The sequence below is a fragment of the Ammodytes marinus genome (genome assembly GCF_949987685.1).
Source record: "Ammodytes marinus genome assembly, chromosome: 2".
NCBI lineage: Eukaryota > Metazoa > Chordata > Actinopteri > Uranoscopiformes > Ammodytidae > Ammodytes > Ammodytes marinus.
Genome location: NC_137231.1, coordinates 8,651,520 through 8,672,424, shown reverse-complemented (window position 1 = coordinate 8,672,424; position 20,905 = coordinate 8,651,520). Strand labels below are relative to the sequence as shown.

The 20,905-nt window shown below is 41.4% G+C and overlaps 1 protein-coding gene across 2 annotated transcripts in view; it reads left to right on the top strand.

The window, feature by feature from the left end:
• arvcfb (ARVCF delta catenin family member b) overlaps positions 1–20,905 on the top strand; it is a 123,752-nt gene that overhangs the window by 99,231 nt on the left and 3,616 nt on the right. For both annotated transcript variants that reach the window (XM_080037599.1, XM_080037598.1), the window contains 6 exons: positions 8,196–8,323; positions 10,460–10,610; positions 11,112–11,304; positions 12,941–13,052; positions 13,452–13,539; positions 16,554–16,645. In XM_080037599.1, coding sequence (XP_079893725.1) covers positions 8,196–8,323; positions 10,460–10,610; positions 11,112–11,304; positions 12,941–13,052; positions 13,452–13,539; positions 16,554–16,645 — 764 coding nt within the window. The remainder of the gene's footprint in view (positions 1–8,195; positions 8,324–10,459; positions 10,611–11,111; positions 11,305–12,940; positions 13,053–13,451; positions 13,540–16,553; positions 16,646–20,905) is intronic.

The following is a 20,905-nucleotide window of genomic DNA, read 5'->3' as shown; positions in this document are numbered from 1 at the left end:
GCCTGATATTAAGATGCATCTCCAGAATTCGAATGAAATGAACGTTAGTCATTTCAATTCGATAATTCGAATTGCAATAGTCAATGCTCGTCACCTTCTCCAGTAATACTTACCGTTCAGAATCAACAGTAGAAACAAATGATACCCATCCCCAAGTATACTGTGTAGTGCATTCTAAACAAGCGTGTTACTACTTAAACTGACATCGTTGCATGGATCCACTCAACCACACCATTAAATTGTATGTGTATTTGTTTCCCCAAAAGAAACTTCACTGCAGAAGTAATAACTTTTTTATTACTCACCTCACATCATGATAATATCATTGACAATTTGACGATTAAGGCCTTCACCAGAACATTTACTGTATGCCATTTTTTTCACAAGAAAACATTCTCTTTATTAGTGCTGGTAAGGGAAATACATTTTTCTTTCTCTGTTGTTTTTATTTTTTTACACACACACACACACACAAACACGCACAGGCCTGAAATACACACACACAAACGCTAATGGAGTGAATGCCTTGCAGGTGAGAATCTTAATGCGACCCAATGGGCTACTCTAGAGCTTGGTTGGCTGTATTTACGGATGATTAATATGCATTATTATGGCCTGTCCGATTATAATTATCCATCATGCATTGTAGTACTGATAGTGTTTGTAAACTCCATCCATCTGGTGCTCTTTCAAGCAGCAACATAAAAAGAAGAGAGCACTATTTGCACACACTCTATAACTCAAGGCTGAACCGTCGGAGGCATTCCGCACGCCCCTGAGAACTCTGCCAATTTACTTGTTTTGTTTACGTGGCTCACATTTTTTTATTTTTTTTTAATGAAGCCAAGGGAGACGCGACCATTATTATACCGGTGGCATACTACTTTTAATGATGTGCCGTTGTAGCCGTCCCCTCGCCGTGGCTATGTTCATTAGCGCTACAGCACTCTCCCATGTGCCAGCGTGTACTTATATATGAAGGCACTCTCTTACATATAAAAAGGCACGGGGGTTAAATGTGTGTGAGTTTGAGTCACGGAATGAGAACGGAGACTCTGCGACTGGAGGCTTCCCCACTGGAATGGCCTCATTTATTCATAAGGGGGAGAATGTGACCCTGTGGTCAGCTCTGCTCTACAAGTATTTCTGCTTGTTTTATTTATTTTTTCTTACTCTGTTGTCCCTGTCTTATTGTGTGTTATCGGGAGAGAGAGACTGAATAACAAAGACAATGAAAAGCCCTTTCTTCTCCTACAGTACTGGGGCCGTATTCACAAAACATTTTAAGGCTAAGAGTAGGTCCTAACGTGCTGATTTAGGAGTAACTCTCAAAAATAAGGGGCGTTTCACTCCTAATTTTAGGACTCCTAACTTTTTAAGATAAGTGTAATTCACAAAGCATTTTAGCGCTAAAACTAGCTCCTAAATCTATAAAAAGCTAGGAGTCCTCGAGAGGACTCCTAAGTCACTAAGAGTAAATCACAGACAACCATTTGATGGTGTTTTGGAGAGATTTAATGCTAGTGAGCTCTATAAAAGGTACCTTTAATAGCTGTAAGGGTTTAATGATCTTAGTAAAGCTATATTTAGAAAGTATAGACACATTTATATTTATTATATTTATATAAGAAAATATTTATTAAGTTCCTTTTCCTCCAGTTGCTTTGGGTTTACGATGCACTGAAAGTTACTGTTGGTGTCACGTTTGGGTTTAATTTCCTACTAGAGTAGGCCTATATGTGGCACTTCCCAGCATCTCCTCCGTTCCACAGGTCTGCTACTGTATAGTTGCGCGTCTCGCCTTTTTCCTTCCTCATGCACTTTACGATTTTGCCGGCTGTTGTTTCTAAATTGTGAATTTCCTGGTTTGTCGCTGTCTGACTATTGCTGCATAGTCCACCATTGAGAGAAATACAGTGAGAGTGCATGGCGTGCAGCTGTTCAATGAGGATATTTTTTCCGATTCAAATCATTGTAAAATTTTAAATGAATAGACCTACGTGGCGCTATTGTAGGTTAATTGTGAACAAATGTGTGGGAAACCCTGCAGTATCTTGGTTTCATGTTAAATCAGTGTCACTTGTCATTAATTGTATATAAAAACTCTTTACTTTAATACAGCGACACAATATGGATATCTCCCACAGTGTTTCCATCATAAATTCACTCTTAGCTCTCATTCCCTCTCAGCCAATCACTGTGGGCATAGAAGGTATGAACATGACATCATCCATAGCAACAGGGTCAACACCGCCCTCTAGTCTTAGCTAAGGAGTCCCTCCCATTCCTTAGTAAAAGTTGGTCTTATCAGCTTTGTGAATAGGTTTTAAGAAATTACTCCTTACTAAGAACTTTTAGTGCTCCTTAGGAGTACTCTTAGCGCTAAGATAAAATGTTTTGTGAATACGGCCCCTGGACATGAGCAGCATTCCGATTAACAAACTGTCAGGAGTGCAATGGTCAGAGGTTGTGTTTTTTTGTAGTATTGCTGTGATCAATAGAATGACTACATAAGAACCAAAGCCTTAACGAAAAAACTGCCGATAACATTTTGGAAATGTTATTTTATTTATTATTTTTAAAGTTTTCATCTGACACTCCTTTTATATTTTCCGCCATCTCTCTCCAGTCCTTCCACAGTGCTGTTAAACCCTATGAGTTGTAGGAAGTGATACACCATCATGTAGCCCTCATTCCATTGAAGTGCTGCGAGTGGTGCTGGAAATGGAGCAGTAAATGAGTGGAGGCAGTAGTACAGCGCTTGTGTAAAAATAGGAAGAGACCCTGTATGCAGCATCGTATGCCGACTGGATCGATGAACATCCGGTCTTTGACACGCTTGTGCAAGGTGTGTGTGTGTGTGTGTGTGTGTGTGTGTGTGTGTGTGTGTGTGTGTGTGTGTGTGTGTGTGTGTGTGTGTGTGTGTGTGTGTGTGTGTGTGTGTGTGTGTGTGTGTGTGTGTGTGTGTGTGTGTGTGTGTGTGTGTGTGTGTGTGTGTGTGTGTGTGTGTGTGCTGAGAGAACTTAGCCACTGAGGTGTTTGTCTGAGTGTTGGAGTCCGAGAGTAGAGTCCCCCATTATGTCCATATACACGCACGAGTGTGTGTATCAGTTAATCCATTACCATTTACCAGCCTGTCACAGCGCTACACCTCGGCTTTAATTGCAGCCAATTTTGAAGCTACTTGAACCGTATGAATGCTACAGCTCTGCATTGAACATCACTCAATCACTTCAACCTAACTACGTGTCTAACCCAGTTTCCATGCACCTCTGCGCCGCATAGCCCCTGCTCTTCACTACCCGGGCGCTAATTGAGCTTTGCCTCAATTGCAGGAGTTGTCACTCTCGTCTTCTGCCTTTGAAAAGTAACCTGCTGCTCCTCCCCTCTCACCTCATTTAGGGATGAGCGAAAATCCCTAGAGCCTTTTGTGCGTGCATTACCGATCGTGCCTGTCTGTAGAGACAAAGCTTGGTGTGTGTGTGTGTGTGTGTGTGTGTGTGTGTGTGTGTGTGTGTGTGTGTGTGTGTGTGTGTGTGTGTGTGTGTGTGTGTTTGTGCCTGTCTCAGCATGGGTTATTATGAAGCACAGCTCAGCAGGAGCCTCTCCATACTGTATTTGGGACACAGTTGTGTGTGATGTTTGCCGCACCAACACATAAGCAGGGATAAATGGAAACGCTGTGCTCGGCTCAATTGTTGTATGCACTATAGAGTTAGATAATGCATAGAATTTCTCTTAGACTATTTCATCATTGACTTGGTGTGTATGTGTGTGTGTGTCTGTTGGAACATAAATCATTTTTATTTCGTTTTACACGGCTGCCTGTATTTGTCAGCTATAGTTACTTGCTATATTGCAATTTATTATTTGTCATACAAACATGACCATCTTGTTCAAGTGGTCTAGGTTATTATTCTATTATGTAAAATAGCTACAATCTCCAGAAGCTCCATCTAGATCAACTGAGAAATTAAAATGCTGCTTAAACATTATTACGTCAGTAGCAATCCAATATTAACATATATTATACCGCCGTATGTATGTATTTATAAAGTGCTCATTATACAGGGGGCATTCTACTTCCACAATGACTACTTTTTTTTTGTAAGCAACATTAGCATTCAATGTTCACTGTCCTTCCAGCTATTGCTACTGCTGCACCAACTCCTTAGGGAAATATTTTGCTCTTTAATGGCTAATTGCTCCTCTATGTTCACCACTTAGTCGCTAACTTTGTCCGTCAAGTAAAGTCAATGTTATTTATATAATAAGCAAATTATCACAAATAACACATTTACCCTCAAGGGTTTTTTTGTTTTTCTGGCTGGTGTTTGGTGAAGGGCAGTTAGTGTAGAGTGAGTTTATTCATTATAAACAGCTGCCTAATACAATTGAAAAGGACGCCTATGAGAGCTGCAAGAGGACCAAAACAATAAAGTTCATAAGATAATCATTTTATGTGGGTTTGTCACTACTGCTTTTTCATTACACGTGGTCATTTGATCCATTGTTAACTTGAAATTAAAATATTCATCAAAACACCTGTAAACTGTATTTGGCTAACGTTACAATCGCTAACGGGCATTTTCTATTGCATGTCTATTATTATCTAAGCGGGAATCATAATCAGAATACTTTTTCCAATCCCTGGTTACGGAGCCTGTATATGACTCTAAATAGCTGTGTGCTCTATGGATGCTACCTAAAAGGGAAGAGCACTTCCATACACTCCACACTCCACAGCACTGGACTCACCCGCATTTAATTGATCTCATCATGTGTGCAGTGTGTCTCAGAATACAGGGCCGTGGGTTGCCCCTGAGCGAAGCAAAGCCAAGGTCACGTCACACACTGACAGCTCGCCTCCCCCTTTTGGACTGTAATTCTGCCTAACAAACTGACAACTATACAGCAGGTCAGAATATACTGGCAGGAGAGATGGCTAATGACAAGAACAAGTGCTAGTGCTGTTAGGAGAGACCCTAAGAACACATGGTGCTGACATTAATCCCCTGCTGCAGTGAAAAAACCCCGGCACAGAGATATATATTTATCTTGCTCAATGGCCAGAAATTCCACAAAGGAAAAAAGGGAATTATTTTAAAAGGCTCAGCGAATTTCCCCGTCCGTTCTCATCCTCCCTTTGTTGAACAGCACATGTCATGCCCACTTTTCTTCGTCTTGACTCCATCCATTTGTGAACCACCAATTTCATCAGTCCCTAGTACAGTCGGTTTGCCAGACCAAGACCGCAAGATTTACAAAAAAGGAAGGAAATGTGTATTTGCAGATTCTATTCTATATATCTATATCTAGGAAAACGCTGTCTTAGAGTGCAGGAGAACTTTGACAGCAAAAGGTACGACGTTGGCTGACATTTTTTTGCCTTGGAGATTAATTGTCTGTCTGTTAACACAGCACTGTCTGTCTGTCTGTCTGTCTGCGAGGTTGGTCTCCAGTTTGCTGAGTGTGCACCCAGTAGAAATATGAGGAGCATGCAGAATGTTTCTGAGTGTCTAGGTTATGTAGACGCTCTCCCCCTCTAGCGTAGCCCAACGGGAAAAACCCTTTTGATTTGATTCACAATTTTAGCACGAGGTTAGAACCCGGGGTCTTGTGCTTGACGACTCTTTCCTCATGCTGCTTAAACATAAGTTCAATACTTCTCAAGCAGCACTCACAATAAGATCCTACCAACCTGGTACTTCCACCTACCCACATTCTGGAGCAGAGGGTGGGCTAAAGAACCCTGCTTTTTGAGTGGTAACTACGTAGCTATGTGTGAATTTGGCAATCACAGAGTGTGCACCCAGGCTTCCTTCCCCTCTGCAGATTATGGGCGTTAGATATGGATTGAGAGGCACACATGTCATGTTTCCGTTGTACCTCACAATCACATGAATGATAAGCTACCCTCTGTAAGTGTTTGCCATTCTTCTAAAGAAAGAAAGTGAGTCAGACTTTACCTTAAGTTGCCCTCTTAAAGGGCATCGATTAATGCCTTTATACTTGGACCCCAGATACGCTCATATTACAACAAACAATCTCTTTTTCTACAACAGAAATGTGCTAAGGGTCTACAGTAGTTGGTCCTTGTGCATCAGTCAAATCGACTTACTTTTGTATCCCTGCCCACATAATAATACAGGGGCTTTTTCAAATAGAACCTTGGAAATACTCTCGCCTCACAAGACATGGGAAGGAAAAACAGTGGGTTATATTTTCTTTAATTTGGGCCTGGAGGGGTTTAGAAGAAGAAGGATCCTGAAATTGCCTGTGTGTGCTGCTGTAGAGGATAGGAAGGAAGCTGCTGGTGGAACGGTATTTCTGTAAAATAAGCTCACTTGTGATCCGTACTGTGGAAGTCTGTCAAAGCCTCGACTAGTAAAAGCAAGACAGGGCTCCCTATTGAAGCTCTGTTACTTTTCTACTGCTATGTGTCTAATTCCTTAGTCTAAAGACATGACCAGTACTTCAACTTTTACCACGGATGGAATATTTCAAAGTGATAACCGAGCATGGATTTCACATCCGTTTTTCCTCATATTGTAGCAGTTTTCCCCTTATGTAAACTAAACATCTTGATGTGTGTGTGTGTGGTCATCAACATTTGCCTTCTGGATCATCGGAAGAGTATAGAATGAATTAGCTCAAACCGTTGCAATCAACAAAACAAGATGTCTTCCCTTCCTCGGGTGTGATGTAACCAACCACATAAACTGTTGACTGAACAGCTAAAACCGTCCTTGACCGTAGAGACATTATCCTCGCTCTAAATATCTCAGCCTTTTTTAATTGATTTTTTTTTCAAAGTGTCTCTTGTTGATCCCTTGTAAAAGCACGTAGTGACAAACTTGTTTGTGCGAAATAAGAAAAATCCCCGGCTGAATAGATTTGATTTGGTGTGACTCGACACCTCTGCCGGCACTGTCTAATTGCTGATAATGTAATTACGTTTCCATCAGAGGAGAGGCCTCACTGATTGACTGTGGTTGAATGTGCTGTGCGCTACCGAGATAAACCTCCCTCTCTTATACGCTCGGTTTGGTCGGGGCAGTGGGATCAATATTCTCTCCCTTTTATTTATTATACTGAGGTATAGTCAATCGTGATTCTTTGGTATTACTAGGGGGCAAAAGAAACGAGGCACTGTTGTTCCAGCATTTCTTGGTGAAGGTGTTGCATTCTGTTGTGTAACAGCTCAGACTTTATTTCCACTGTGTACATTGTAGAATGGTGTGCATTTTCACTGCAACATTGCGAAAAAGAGCCGCAATCCAAATTTCGTTGCATTCGTCAATTTCCTTCGCTGACAACAGAGATATTGGGCATTATGGTTAGGGCTGGGTATCGTCAAGGACTTCGCGATACGATACGTATCACGATACACTGGTCACGATACGATATATCACAATATATCACGATGTATTGCGTATCTTGATATATCACGATATATTGCGATATTCCATAAACAAGTTGCCTTGTCAAACATAACAGCACAATATAGTGATAGTTGTACAGACAAATGAAGTCAAAACTATTTCATTCACAACTTCCTTTACTATTTTTCTTCCTTTTTTTTTTTTTTTTGGCAAATGATCAAACACTGCTGCAGCTGCCATAACATCAAAATAACAAATCAAATTCACTCTTGTACTAACTGTACAGGACACAATGAAAATGAAAACACATCAGTGTGCTTTTGTGACACAGTGAATCTTAAGTATTTTTATAAACAAAACTGATCTAACTTCAATAGTCAGTATCCTAGAGGCTCAGGCCTGACAGCAGACATGGGTTTGAATCTGACCCGTGATTGATTGTTCTCTGCATTCTATTCCCTCTCTGCCCCATTTCATATCTGTATCTCTGCACTGTCAATAAAGCCTTGAAAAGCAAAAAAAAAATCGATATTTTGATATAAAAATCGATACTGATATCGGGAAACTAAGTATCACGATATATCGATATTTCGATTTTTTGACACAGCCCTAATTATGGTAAACCCGGAGCTTCTATTCCTGCTTCTTCCTTTGCCAAAGACCTCTCCCTATGATACCAAATCAACCTCAGCAGCACTGTACTGTTGGTACCCTCACACATAGCCCTAATTGGCCTGTCTGTCTTGCCTGGGAGTCTAACCATTGTGTGTGTGTGTGTGTGTGTGTGTTTTTCTCTGTGTTTCCCTGCAGGCTTTGAGCTACTGTATCAGCCGGAAGTGGTGAGGCTCTACCTATCTCTGCTGACGGAGAGCCAGAACTACAACACCCTGGAGGCCGCTGCTGGGGCTCTGCAAAACCTCAGCGCTGGACAGTGGACCGTAAGTCACAACACAGCAGACACTACATGACACCTGGTCTGATTCAGAATGGTTTTTAAAAGTACAAATCAGATTTTGGCAACTTCTGTCCTCTCTTTTGATCTCTCACTAGCAAATATCTTTTTTTTGGATTGTGTTTGGAGCAATATTACAGAGTCATAAAAGAAAAACAAGGCCTGCCTCCAGCGGTGCTTCTGCCTCGTTTCCACTGAGCGGTACAGTTCAGTTTGATACGTTATGGTTTGGTACGGAACGGTAACGCTAGATCTGGCTTGCGTTTCCACTGCTGACAGAACTGACGGCAATAGTCGTTACTGTATAGTAATCGTGACATAGCAGCGGGAAGCAGTGTAGCCACTAGCCAGCCAATACATTGCCATACATGCACGAAAATTACTATCCAGGCAACCAATCAACAAACTGCACTGTGTAGCTCCACCCTTTTGGGACCCTTTTGGGATGACTTGGTACCCCAACGAAATGGTGACAAATATAGGTTCGCTTATTTTGTTACCCTTCCATACTTTTGACAGTGGAAATGCAAATACATTGCGTACCATATCGAACCGAACCGCAAAGCTCAATGGAAACAAGGCTTCAGAGTCACTTTAATAAGCTGTCAATGCACCGCGAACCATAAAGCAACTGTGTACACTGAAATGATTCTCAATGCACAATGGAATCAGGCAGCAGGCAACTCAAACACCATCCTTTTCATTGTTACTATCTTTCTTGGTCAGGGCCTTCCCTCTTAAGAGGGATTACACAAGTAGATAAGAGTTACATAACTAATGTACAGCAAAACTTTCATCTCCGTTAGATGTCTTTGCTTGTGATGATGGAAGATGTGAGAAGCCGTAGAGGCCGGACCACACATTTATTCCAATCAAAGTGTCTGTGGAGCGGCTGAGAGGCTGTCGCGCTAGCAGGCAGCAGCAGTGAATTATCGACGGGGGGGAAGGCTAGTCGTGGGTTGCCAGTTCACTTGCAGCAACCCCCGGGTTAGAGAGAACTTTTTCAGCATGCTGGCTATATTCAGCCCAAGGTGGCATTATCCCAGCAGCGCTTGTCTTAACACCTATGTGTCAAACTGTACACACATCTCCTTCAATCATCTGAATGCATCAGCATCTGCAGCAAATCTATCCACTTTTAAGAGCAAAAAAATTCTCATTCTTTTTTCTTTCTTTTTACTTTCTTGACTCATACAGCCCAAAGTCTCCCATTCAGTGTTAATAATTCAGTGGTGATTTTCAAGGTGAACACTTCAGAAATCCATCTCCCCTTTTGGTACATTTTATCCAGCTCAGGAACCTTTGGAGGAGCCGATATAACCCATCACACTGTCACATGTGATAGCCGGACATGGCGTGTCCCTGCTCCCTGAGAGGATTTCAAAGCTGCTTCTTTAAATCCTCCTTATTTCTTTGCCTCTACTTGATTCTGTACCACTACACTGACCTGTGTTTTCTGGAGGCTGACTCCTGCCCCCTGGTGGCTCAGATGTGCCTCTCTCCTCTGCTTAATTACATCTCTTGGGGTACCAGTGCGCACAAGAGAAACCCTTTAATGTCAAACTTAATGTTTCATGTTACGAAAATATGAGAAGTCAAACCTACTGATGTTTAAATTAAGACAGATTATATCACATGTCTATCCAGGGCCCCCTCTGTGTAGTGTTGGGAATGAAACACTGTGAATAATTGTGTGTGTGTGTGTGTGTGTGTGTGTGTGTGTGTGTGTGTGTGTGTGTGTGTGTGTGTGTGTGTGTGTGTGTGTGTGTGTGTGTGTGTGTGTGTGTGTGTGTGTGTGTGTGTGTGTGTGTGTGTGTGTGTGTGTGTGTGTGTGTGTGTGTGTGTGTGTGTGTGTGTGTGTGTGTGTGTGTGTGTGTGTGTGTGTGTGAGAGAGAGTGTGTGTGAGCACATATCCCTCGCCTGGTGTCACGGAGAGGTTACTTGCACCTCTCCAGTGGAATTTTAGTGGTCTAAAGAAAAATATGTGTGGTTATGCTGGGCTGTGGGAATGTGTTTATCTGCCCTGAATGTCAAACAGGATGTTGCTGACAGTTTGCATTCACTCTAGCCTAGCCTAGCCTAGAGGTGATCAGTCACTCCATGCCCTCTGTGTGCCCTGCAGTGGTCCAACTACATCCGAGCCACAGTGCGTAAGGAGAAAGGTCTGCCCATCCTGGTGGAGCTGCTGCGCTCCGACTCAGACAAGGTGGTCCGAGCTGTGGCCATCGCCCTACGCAACCTGTCCATAGACCGACGCAACAAGGACCTGATCGGTAAAACACATTCACCAGCAATACAATACACGCTGGGTTCACATTACAACAGACAACACTCTGGTTTTTCAATTGACAAATATATTTAGAGGATCGTTCTGATAAATCTAATCGACACATGAAATTGAACATTAACTTTCGTAACAGTGCCTGACATGTAGGTACATTAGAGGACACAAATAACTGGCTAGCACTGTGCCACCTAGGAACACGGAGCAACAACCTCATGGCATCATTATATGCCACTCTAAGCCTCTGCATACTTATTATGTGTCATAAGACAACTGATCGAAACCTGCGATCCTCCCATTGCAGTATGATAACAACGAACTATACCACATGGCTTGTGAAGCAATTTTCAATAATATCATCAATAAGATCCTTCAATAATATACTGTATGTTAATACTAGCACACATTTTGATTGAATTTACTCACATTTAAACCCCATTATCCCAGCATTATCACACGGTCAACCTTGTTATATGACATACCCTTACAGGGAGTTATGCCATGCGTGACTTGGTGAGCAACCTGCCCAGTGGCCAGCAGCGGCCAGCCAAGAACCTGGAGGAGGACACAGTGGTGGCCATCCTCAATACCATCCATGAGATCGTCACAGACAGCTCTGAAAACGCACGCTCACTCATACAGGCCCAGGCCATTGAGAAGCTGGTCGCCATAAACAGGACCAGGTAACACTTAATATGCACATAACACACACACATACTGTACCATGATAGTCATTTAAACAAGACACTGCATTGCTTCCAGAACATGTCTTCTTTCATACTAGTATAAATCAAAGGTCCAAAATGTACATTCAGGTGTTTATTTGATTAAACATTGTGTGTTTGAGTCTGTATATTTCTCATATACAACCATCTTTAATGGCCATTATCTCAACATTCGTTACTATGAACCAGAAGTCTCAACTTGTAAAGCACTTACATCAACTTAACTTTCCATAATCATTCTTTGCACTATTCTGAAGGTTGTTACACAAGGATCTGTTCATATGAATTTTAATTATACATCAAAAAATACATTAATTCAACTTTTTACACATAGGCATAAGCTGCTTACTGCTGTGTCTAGTAATTTGTAGACGATTGCTTTCTTGGGTTCTTATAATCAGTCCAATATTGTCCAATATTGTAGATTTTTTATTTCACATGGACATGACAATATCATTGGACGAACCAGATGCATTCTTTTCAATGTATTAGCATAAATGCTAGTTTTCAACACCTGTTCACAGGAGGCTTTTTAAAAACAACAAAAAAACTAAACAAGACAGAAACAAGATCAAATACTGATGAGGGAAAAACTGATAATTAAAAGAATAAAAATGCAGTATACAATGGAGTACAGAGCAGCAATATAATGATAATCAAATATATATGTACATAGAGTAAAGAGCAAAGCAAAGGCAGCATATTGTAGGTCAGACGAGTTCAATTGCAGACCTTGAACCAAACAGAAACTATATCTTCATATTATGTACACAGAGCCAGTAGTGTGGGTTCACCACGGAGGGAGACATTGTACATGTAATAATCACAGCATGACCTTGACTGCAATTTGCATCTCTTGAGCCTTTATATTAGTATTCACGGACGATAACGTTATGTGTCTCTAATGGCCCGAGCCTGGCTACCACAATACTACAGTCTATAACGAGCCTGAGCCCACACACACATGCGTCGGCACACCACACATTAATTAACAGGCTTTTAGAACCGGAGGGCATTGTTACATGGAGCCTCAGAAGCTGCTGCTCATACCAGTAAGTAAGTGAGTGGTGCCCTAGTTCTCCTCAACAACACAAATGAATGCAGATATTCAACAGGTGTCGTTTTATTACCACAATGTTAAATTTTCAGGAAAGAATCGCATCTCCTCCACACTTTTATGCAAGAACAAGGATGCTTTTTTAAAGGCTGGTCCTTGTGTGTGGTGGAGTATTGATCGTAAGGAAAGTAGCTCTAAGTGGCATGCATATATACTGTACAGTACACAGTTCATTCACACAACCAAATACCTGTGTGTCCTGTCATCCTCAAGAGACACCCACATGTAATTAATACGGATGGCTTAGTGCTAGCTAATGAAAGGAAATGCACTCGTCTGGCTGTGAATTAAAAAGCTAGACCCTGGAGCCACTCGGGGGACTGGACTAGACGTCTTTGAGTAAAGAGATTGATTTTCAGTGGCGGCGGTGGCGGCGGCGTGCTGGCTTACAATCACCGGCTCAGGGTTAGATGAGGTCGCTGGCTTTAATTGCTCTTTAATTCCTTCATGTTTTTTTTTCTAACTCCTCCTCCTCAGCCAATCAGGTCGCGAGAACAAGGCGGCGTCACACGTGCTGCAGACGGTCTGGAGTTATAAGGAGCTGAGGAACGCGCTGACCAAGGACGGCTGGAACAAGAGCCACTTCCAGGTACAGAAGTGTGAAAGTTATCCTTCACGTTTTAATGTCGCAAAATCAGTTTTATTATTATTATTTAAAACATCTAGAGAGACAAATCACTTTTTGATTGAGCTTTCTAAGGTAGTATTTTCGAGACAAAAGGCATGAGCATCCTTAGTCGTACTCAACAGAGATACATCTCCTGTGATTTCATTTAAAAAGAGCGTAATGTACAGTACGTGTATGATCCAAGGTATTACACATGTTAAACTTTTAAAACATAAAGGCATTACCAGTCTGTTTATATATTCGAGGACAGTTGATGTCAGAAGATTCATGCACTTTTCACTCGTAACACCCCGTTGAGAGACCTACATGTATCAGTATGATGCTGGGTTGACCTGCTGCCTGCTCTGCCCCTTCCCTCAGCCCACAGTCACAACCACCCCTAAAGCAACCAAGAACGGCAAGCCAGGCTACGACGACACCACTCTGCCGCTGATGGAGAAGAACCAAGGTCAGTGAGAGAGAGAGAGAGTGTGTGTGTGTGTGTGTGTGTGTGTGTGTGTGTGTGTGTGTGTGTGTGTGTGTGTGTGTGTGTGTGTGTGTGTGTGTGTGTGTGTGTGTGTGTGTGTGTGTGTGTGTGTGTGTGTGTGTGTGTGTGTGTGTGTGTGTGTGTCTGTTTGGGTGTGTGGCTCTCAAAAATAGAGCTTTATTGAATGTTTGTTCTTTTGAGGATTTACAGTATGAAAAATATATAGAATATCACCAGGTTTAACCTTTAAGAAGCCTGGCAAAAGGCCTGGAGTATCCCACCCATATGCTGTAGTCTTGACAAAATACTAACACAATAACTTAATAGTAGTGTATGATGCTGTGTCCACTTTGCTGAGGGGTGTGTATATGTTGCCACACAGCTGTCAATAGTGGTTAAAAGTGAAGCACAGAAAAAGAGCTTTTAACATCATACTTCTGCTGCTGAACCAAAACCTTCAACCCCCCCCAAAAAAAGTTTTGACGAAATATAGAGATAACGTATGTCATCATTTTGGAGTCTTTGTTTAGATTCACAATCTAAACAAAGACAAAGAATTTTAAATTGACGTAATAGGGTCGGAGATGATGAGAAATCTCCCCACCCTTTAAGTAAGCTGTTTCCACAATCGAAACACCGAAATAGGAGGTTTTCTATAATAACAGCATCAGTATGTGTGGGGGAGGGTGGAGTACATTGGCCCGACAACAAACATCTCTTTGACAGAGGAGACGATAGCATAGCAGCAGTTTAATGTCCTGATTTCTGGACTTGTGCCCCATCTTTATTTATTTATTTAGTTTCATACATACAGCACATGAATGGCAGCGATCATGCAGCCTGCCCACTCTCGGTTTGCCTTATTCAGTCACCGTCCGAGAACCATTACCCTAAAAAGTAGCAGCGTTTTGGCTCCAGATTTGACTCACTTTTGTACAAACGGCATATGAATGCTTTTCAGGCACCAGGGAATGTGGCAGTGGTGATAAGATACCTATGGATGAGCTGGGGCCTGGTAAGAGCCAGCGTGCATGAGCGTCCTTAGCCAAAGAAGAGCTATAGCTCTCCTCTAATCTCTACAGTGTCCCAATAGTGTCTTCTTTGATTCTCTTTTACTAAATCTCATTCGTAACCCGTTGCCAAGATGTTTTTTTTTTGTTTATCTCAAAACTCCAACCAGGGAAAAACTCTGATCTCAGTACAATGGCTTTGGACTGAGCTGCAGACATGGCGCTCTCTGATGCTGTATGCAAGACCCCGCTCTTAAAAAGATCTTTGTGCAAAGCTGGGCCTTTATTGAAAGATCAACACGAGAGAATGTGGGTGGTTGAATGAAAACTGTGTCATGGGGCATGTGTCCCCCTCCTGTGCTTCTTTCATTGGTTATCCCTGTGTAGTAAATAATATGCAACTGCTACTTTGATAGTCCTTTTCTTACATTCAACAAATAAATAATTGTGTCATTCTTGGGGGTGATGGATAGAATAAGTTACTTTTTAGAGGAACATGGTTAATGACCTTCTTACTCAGAGAAACCCTCAGTGGGTGTACTGTATCATGCTGGTTCTCCTCCTGTGGGATCATATTTAAGTGTCTAACAATCCCTCATAGGAATTGTGCTGAAAGTTTAACTAGGACTGAAAACTCTTGCTTATAAAGTAGGACACGCATGAAGCTTCATACCTTGACTTTCAACAAGTTGAAGGACTCCCAGGAGAGAATTGGATGTTGCTGTTTTACAACACTCAGAGCTGTCTAGTAAAACTTCCGATGATGTATTGTAGTTTTCTAACCGTTGTGGTTTGAATTATTAAACAGAAGTAACATTTTGAAATGCAGAAAATAGCATCATTTTTACTTGTATAAAATATCTGTGCAGGAATGTGATGCCAAAATCAATAAATAGCCTTCATCCCAGGATGATTTACTGTATAATAATACCAATAGTCCAATACCCGTGTAAGCCGTTTACATAACCGGCTATGAGTAAATACTGCGAGCCACTAATGAGGCTTAAACAATAACTGCATTTGCAATTTAGAACAGACATTTGGCTGTGTGACATATCCCTAAACAGCTCTGTCCAATCACATTGTTTTACAATGCCGAAATTAGCGCCTCGTTTTGCATGTATTATGCAATGCTACATACACACTCAGCAATCATATTGCTACACTACACCTCCTGTTAACTTGTGTGATCTTTCAAATGAGAATACAGCTATTGGTGTAATCTCCCAGTGTTAAGGAATACACTGTAGGAACAAGGTTTTTATAGCTCAGCAATAGGCAATTATGATCCGATAAATAACACCATGATGAATGTATGATTGCTCTGTACCCTGAAAATGCATGACTCTGCACATTACATTATCTAAGGTACAAGGGATTAAAGTGTTACTTAGCTTCTGAAGTAGTTGGTTGTAACAAACCCAAATCATTAGCATTTTCTTCATTTTCCCTGTTGGCTGAGGTTGTTAGTTCCAGAGTTTTGGGGGGAGAAGGCTTTCTTTTGCATCTCACACAAGGTCAATATTTGGCAAAAAATGGTATTTCTTTCTCATGAATATTTTGCTATGATAGGAGTCATTTTCAAGGTTGAGAATGTTGATAAAGTGCTTGAACTCCCTTGCTTCAACCCTTAAAGTAGGACCAAGTATTGCTCTGAGATGCTTCATAAATACCGGCCCTGAGATGGAATATGTGACAGTGGCATTTTTGAAGAGAGTTATTGGGACAAAGTCAAATAGCACTTCACTGTTTTGTTTTACACCAGCTGGGGGTTTTAAATAACATGAAGGCCTGACGAATTGAACAACACCATGCTAGAGAATGTCTTGTTTAGTCTACTTTTCTGTGTCCAACATCTTTGGGCACTCTCGTTATTGTTCCAGTGCAGAAAAACCCTTCACTCTGTCCTTCCACACAGGTTAACACACTACACCATAACATGCTGTGTCCTTTTAGTTTGACCATTTGTTCTCTGACCTCATTTAGACGGTTACACCACCATTGACCAGAGGGACAAGGAGTGCAAATACACGGCGGGCGACGGCACGGTGGACCTGACAGAAAGGGAGCCATTAAAGGTACGGGCAGACCTCCACTAGTCCCCTGGGTGATCAGGGCATAGTAGAAAGGATGAAATAATGATGTCTCCTTGAAATGTTATCACACGTTCTCTCTCTCTCTCTCTGTCTCTCTCTCTCTCTCTCTCTCTCTCTCTCTCTTGATGTTGTGGTGGTCCCTCATTAGAAGCTCTTAATCCTATCGATTTTTTTAAAGAGGCTGCGAGTTGTCATTGCGTTTGTTAATATTGCCCGCCACCGCTCGGCGCCGTGGGCCAGCCCTTCAGATCTGCGAGGACACCAGTTAATTGGGCGAGAGCTTTTGGTGTCTGTAAAGTAATTAATCTGAGACTGATTAATAGAACCGCCAAAACACAAACGCTCTCCCTCTTGGAGACGACCCCTTCGCCTTGGCAATGAACAGAACTGGGGCATTATCAAGTGGTCGGCTTGTTGATTAAACAGCCTTTTGACACCGCGGTCAAAGTTTTTTTTTTTTTTTATCGAGCTGATTGGCAATCAAGCCTCAAAGAGGAGTCACTAGGATAATGGCCCTCGGAGGATGTTCGGAAATGTCAGATGACTCTCAAGTGCTTCTTTTTTTTTCAAAGTTTATTTTCAATCTACTTTAGTGCAAGATGAATAGCATTTTCCCCCCTGTGGGAATGTACAAATGTGTGCAATGAATAGTCCTTTAAAGTGAGTTTAGCGTATGTCTCTTTAGGGGTATCGTCATTTATCTGCCTTTTTATGCTGGCTAAATCTAACTCTGAAAAGCATTTCCAAAGTGCTAAATCAGGGTGATAATTAAATCTGTAGCAGAGGTTCAGTACACAATAAACAATAAATGCTGAAATGTATTGACACAGTAATACAAGCACAAGAGTCATTAAGTTAGTGATCTGACTCAGTTACATAGCAATATCTTCTTTAGTATTGCTCACGTTAGCTAACATTAGTTAAATGGTCATAAAAGTCCAAATGAGGATGTAGCAGCGAAAACCCCTTGAGTTCACTGAACTGAGCAGCTGTTGAGTTAGTCGCGCACCATCATATTTTTGGTCTGCTCCAAGCACCGGTACCATAACAGCACTAATAGGCGTGCAGTTAAGTCTGGCTGGCTTGACCGGGTTTCGGCAGTTTTCTACAGAATGTGATTCACTCTGCTTAGTTTGTAATTGCGTATTATAGTATCACATGATGTCTGTTAAAGACCAGAGACTTTTACCAAACAACTCTTAATATATTGTTTGATGATAAATACATGAAGCAGTATAGCAATTTGAGAGTCAGTACTCATGTGATATCTAGCTGACATTTAGTCTTCATCATGTTGAGGTTTTATAACTACAGTATGTACGTCATATTTAAAGTCACATACACCAGAAAAAAACACAGGGTACAGGACTTTTCTTGTGTTACTCCAAAGATGTCTCCTAAGTCTGCCGTATGTGTCTCCCAGAGGTGTTCTGCCCACTTCGAATGCAACCTGGCTGTTGAAACAGCCAGCCACTCTCCCTCTCTTTCATTTGCATGGTTTGGTTTGCTAATGCTTTGTAACTCTGACTTCTTTCCAAGCTTTTCCTTATGGCAGGGAACTAACACTGGCTCCTTTGATCCTGGATGCGTGTGTCTATTTGTGAAATGTATTATTGACCTCTTTTATGTTTTGCTGTGTTTTTGTTTGTTTTTAACCCGTGTGGCCACAGAATGACACAAATAGGAAACACTATATCAGGAGTAACAGGCCTGCGGTCAGTCTGGTGGACGCTTGTGATGTTAAGCCCCAGCCTGTTGACTCCTGGGTCTAAATGCATGCATGGTAGGTCTAAAATAAATAAAATCAAATCACAACATAATCAACAGCCTTCACCTTTAGCTTGGACTATTAGCATCCTTTTCATAGCACCCTGTTTGTCCATCCTCTCCACCTGACTTTGTCTCACCCTCACACTGTGTCATGTAGACCTGCTGTCATCCTACACCCAGAACACTCAGCTGCCGTTGGTCACCTTGTTCTTTTCATGGAAATTCATACTTGCAGTTCAAAATACAATTCATGCCTAGTCATTGAATTCTTTATTTTGCAGATTATTTAGTTACTCACACTTGCATTTGTAGCTACACATGACAAGAAGAATCGCAAAAGAGAACACCATTGACATACACGAACAATCACAACTTTATGTTGACATTCAAAGGAAACAGTATCCAACTGCTAAGAGTCATTTGACATACTTTAATTGGATTGTATTACAAAATAAGCCATTTCCATGTGGTCTACATGGGTCATCAACTGGTGAGCTTGTTAACTGTTCCCTGCAACATGCCTCTGTGCCTTTAGGGCAATATCATCTATTTGACAATCTTTTACAAAATTCTTGTTTGCTGAAATCATTTCTTTAATTCCACCAGAGATAAGAAGCTATTGACCATTGGCAACTTGAATCAAGGCTGTTCTTTTTAAAAGGACAAACTTAAATGTGAAAACTGAAAGCTTGACAGGTGTAGCCACCGTAGCTAAGAGGGAGTAAGGCTTAGTAACGGTCAATTATTATCCCAACATTGCATCCCTTAGTTATTTAACCACTTCTAAATTGATGTTTTAATCACCACAGCATTGTTAGCATAGCCTCTCTGCTCTTTAATAACTGAAGAGAGCACATTCCTTGGTCTCTGTTTACAATCCAGCACCACCACCTGTGTGATTGAAATGAAAGGCACACTTTACTCACTGCGTCCCCTGACAGCCTGCGATGCAATCGGTTGCAAATGATGAAGGGGAATCATTCTTCTACACTTCAGATGGATTCTCCAGGGACACAGTTATGCCTTAATGAAAGCAGTAGGGAGAAAGAAAAAGATCTGCTCGCACACACAAATACACACAAGGAATCTCTTCTTGTCTACATTTCTCATACACACCATGTCTTTGGTGCCCTTTTCTCTTTGGTAGAATGTGCACAGACTGAAATTCACACATTACCAGTTCATAATATATGCAAGGCCAGCGATGCAAGGGACCGTGAGCTTAGATTTATTCAGTTTCATTTTCTGGTCTGAAGTAGTTGATTTGAAAATATTGTGTTGAAATTCATGTTGCAATTGATTACCGAATGGTGTATCTTAGATGGTCATATTTCCATGTCAGTCACGATGAATGAAAGACATTTCTCCTTGTGGTTGAGAGATTTCCTAAAATTCCAGCAGACAGCTTTGATTGGTTACAGTGATTGGAGCTTTGTGATGAAACAATTGCCCTTCCTCCAATAGAAATGCTGTTTTGTGAGAACATCCCCCTGCATCAGAGCTGATTTAAATCTTCATGTTAGGGCACCGTAGCTGTAAGGCAACAGTTTGCTACACATAAGTCACATACAAACAAACTCAATTATTAATTTCCTCCAAAACTGTACATATTGAATTGGCAGTGCATTAATTCCCAAACTGAACCACTATATCATGACTTTATCACAGCTGCTAGCTGATCTGGGTGGGTGTGCTGGGTGCTTCAGTAGTCTTTCCTCTATCATCAGCAGTCATCTCCTCCCTGTCATATCCTCTCCTGTGCCAGAGGCCTCTTGTCTCCTCATTGTCATCTTCTCATCTCCGCCATATTTATCAGTAGCCAATCAATTCAATTATCCCATCTCCATCCATTGCATTATCATAGGAAATACATCACACAGTGACATGTTATTGTGGCATGATTTGTGGTATTTGTTGTAAATGTGGCATCTTGACTTACAAAAAAAACAGTCTTGGGAAATATGAATAATAATCAGGTAAGTTCCGTTCACGTCATTTGGCACATGCAGGATTTCATCCAGCACATTAAGCATCCGTCCAACTGTCTTGCTTCCATTTGCCATCCAAACTGAAACGATAGAGCATTTTTATTTTTTTTATTTTTTTTTTATTTTTTAGTCAGTTACAATTGACAATGCGATCGTCTTGATGTGTGACATAAATGACACGAACGTGCACCTGGAGAGCTTCATTCTAAATTCACATCCACTGATCTTCCACTGAAAAATGCAGTACCTAAATATATTTTATTATGTGTAAGGAAAATTCTACTGGTATTCTTCATTTTCTTTTTTGTCAACAAATCCCACAAAAAGACCAAAACCAGGGAATGAATAGATCCTATTAACAAACATGGTCTGTGAGGCCAAAGCCTGATATGTCTTATTCCTGTGTACCACCTACAAGCAAGCCAACCGTGTTAATCTGCAGCTGGAAATAGACCCCAACAAATGCACTGTTTAGTACGCTTTG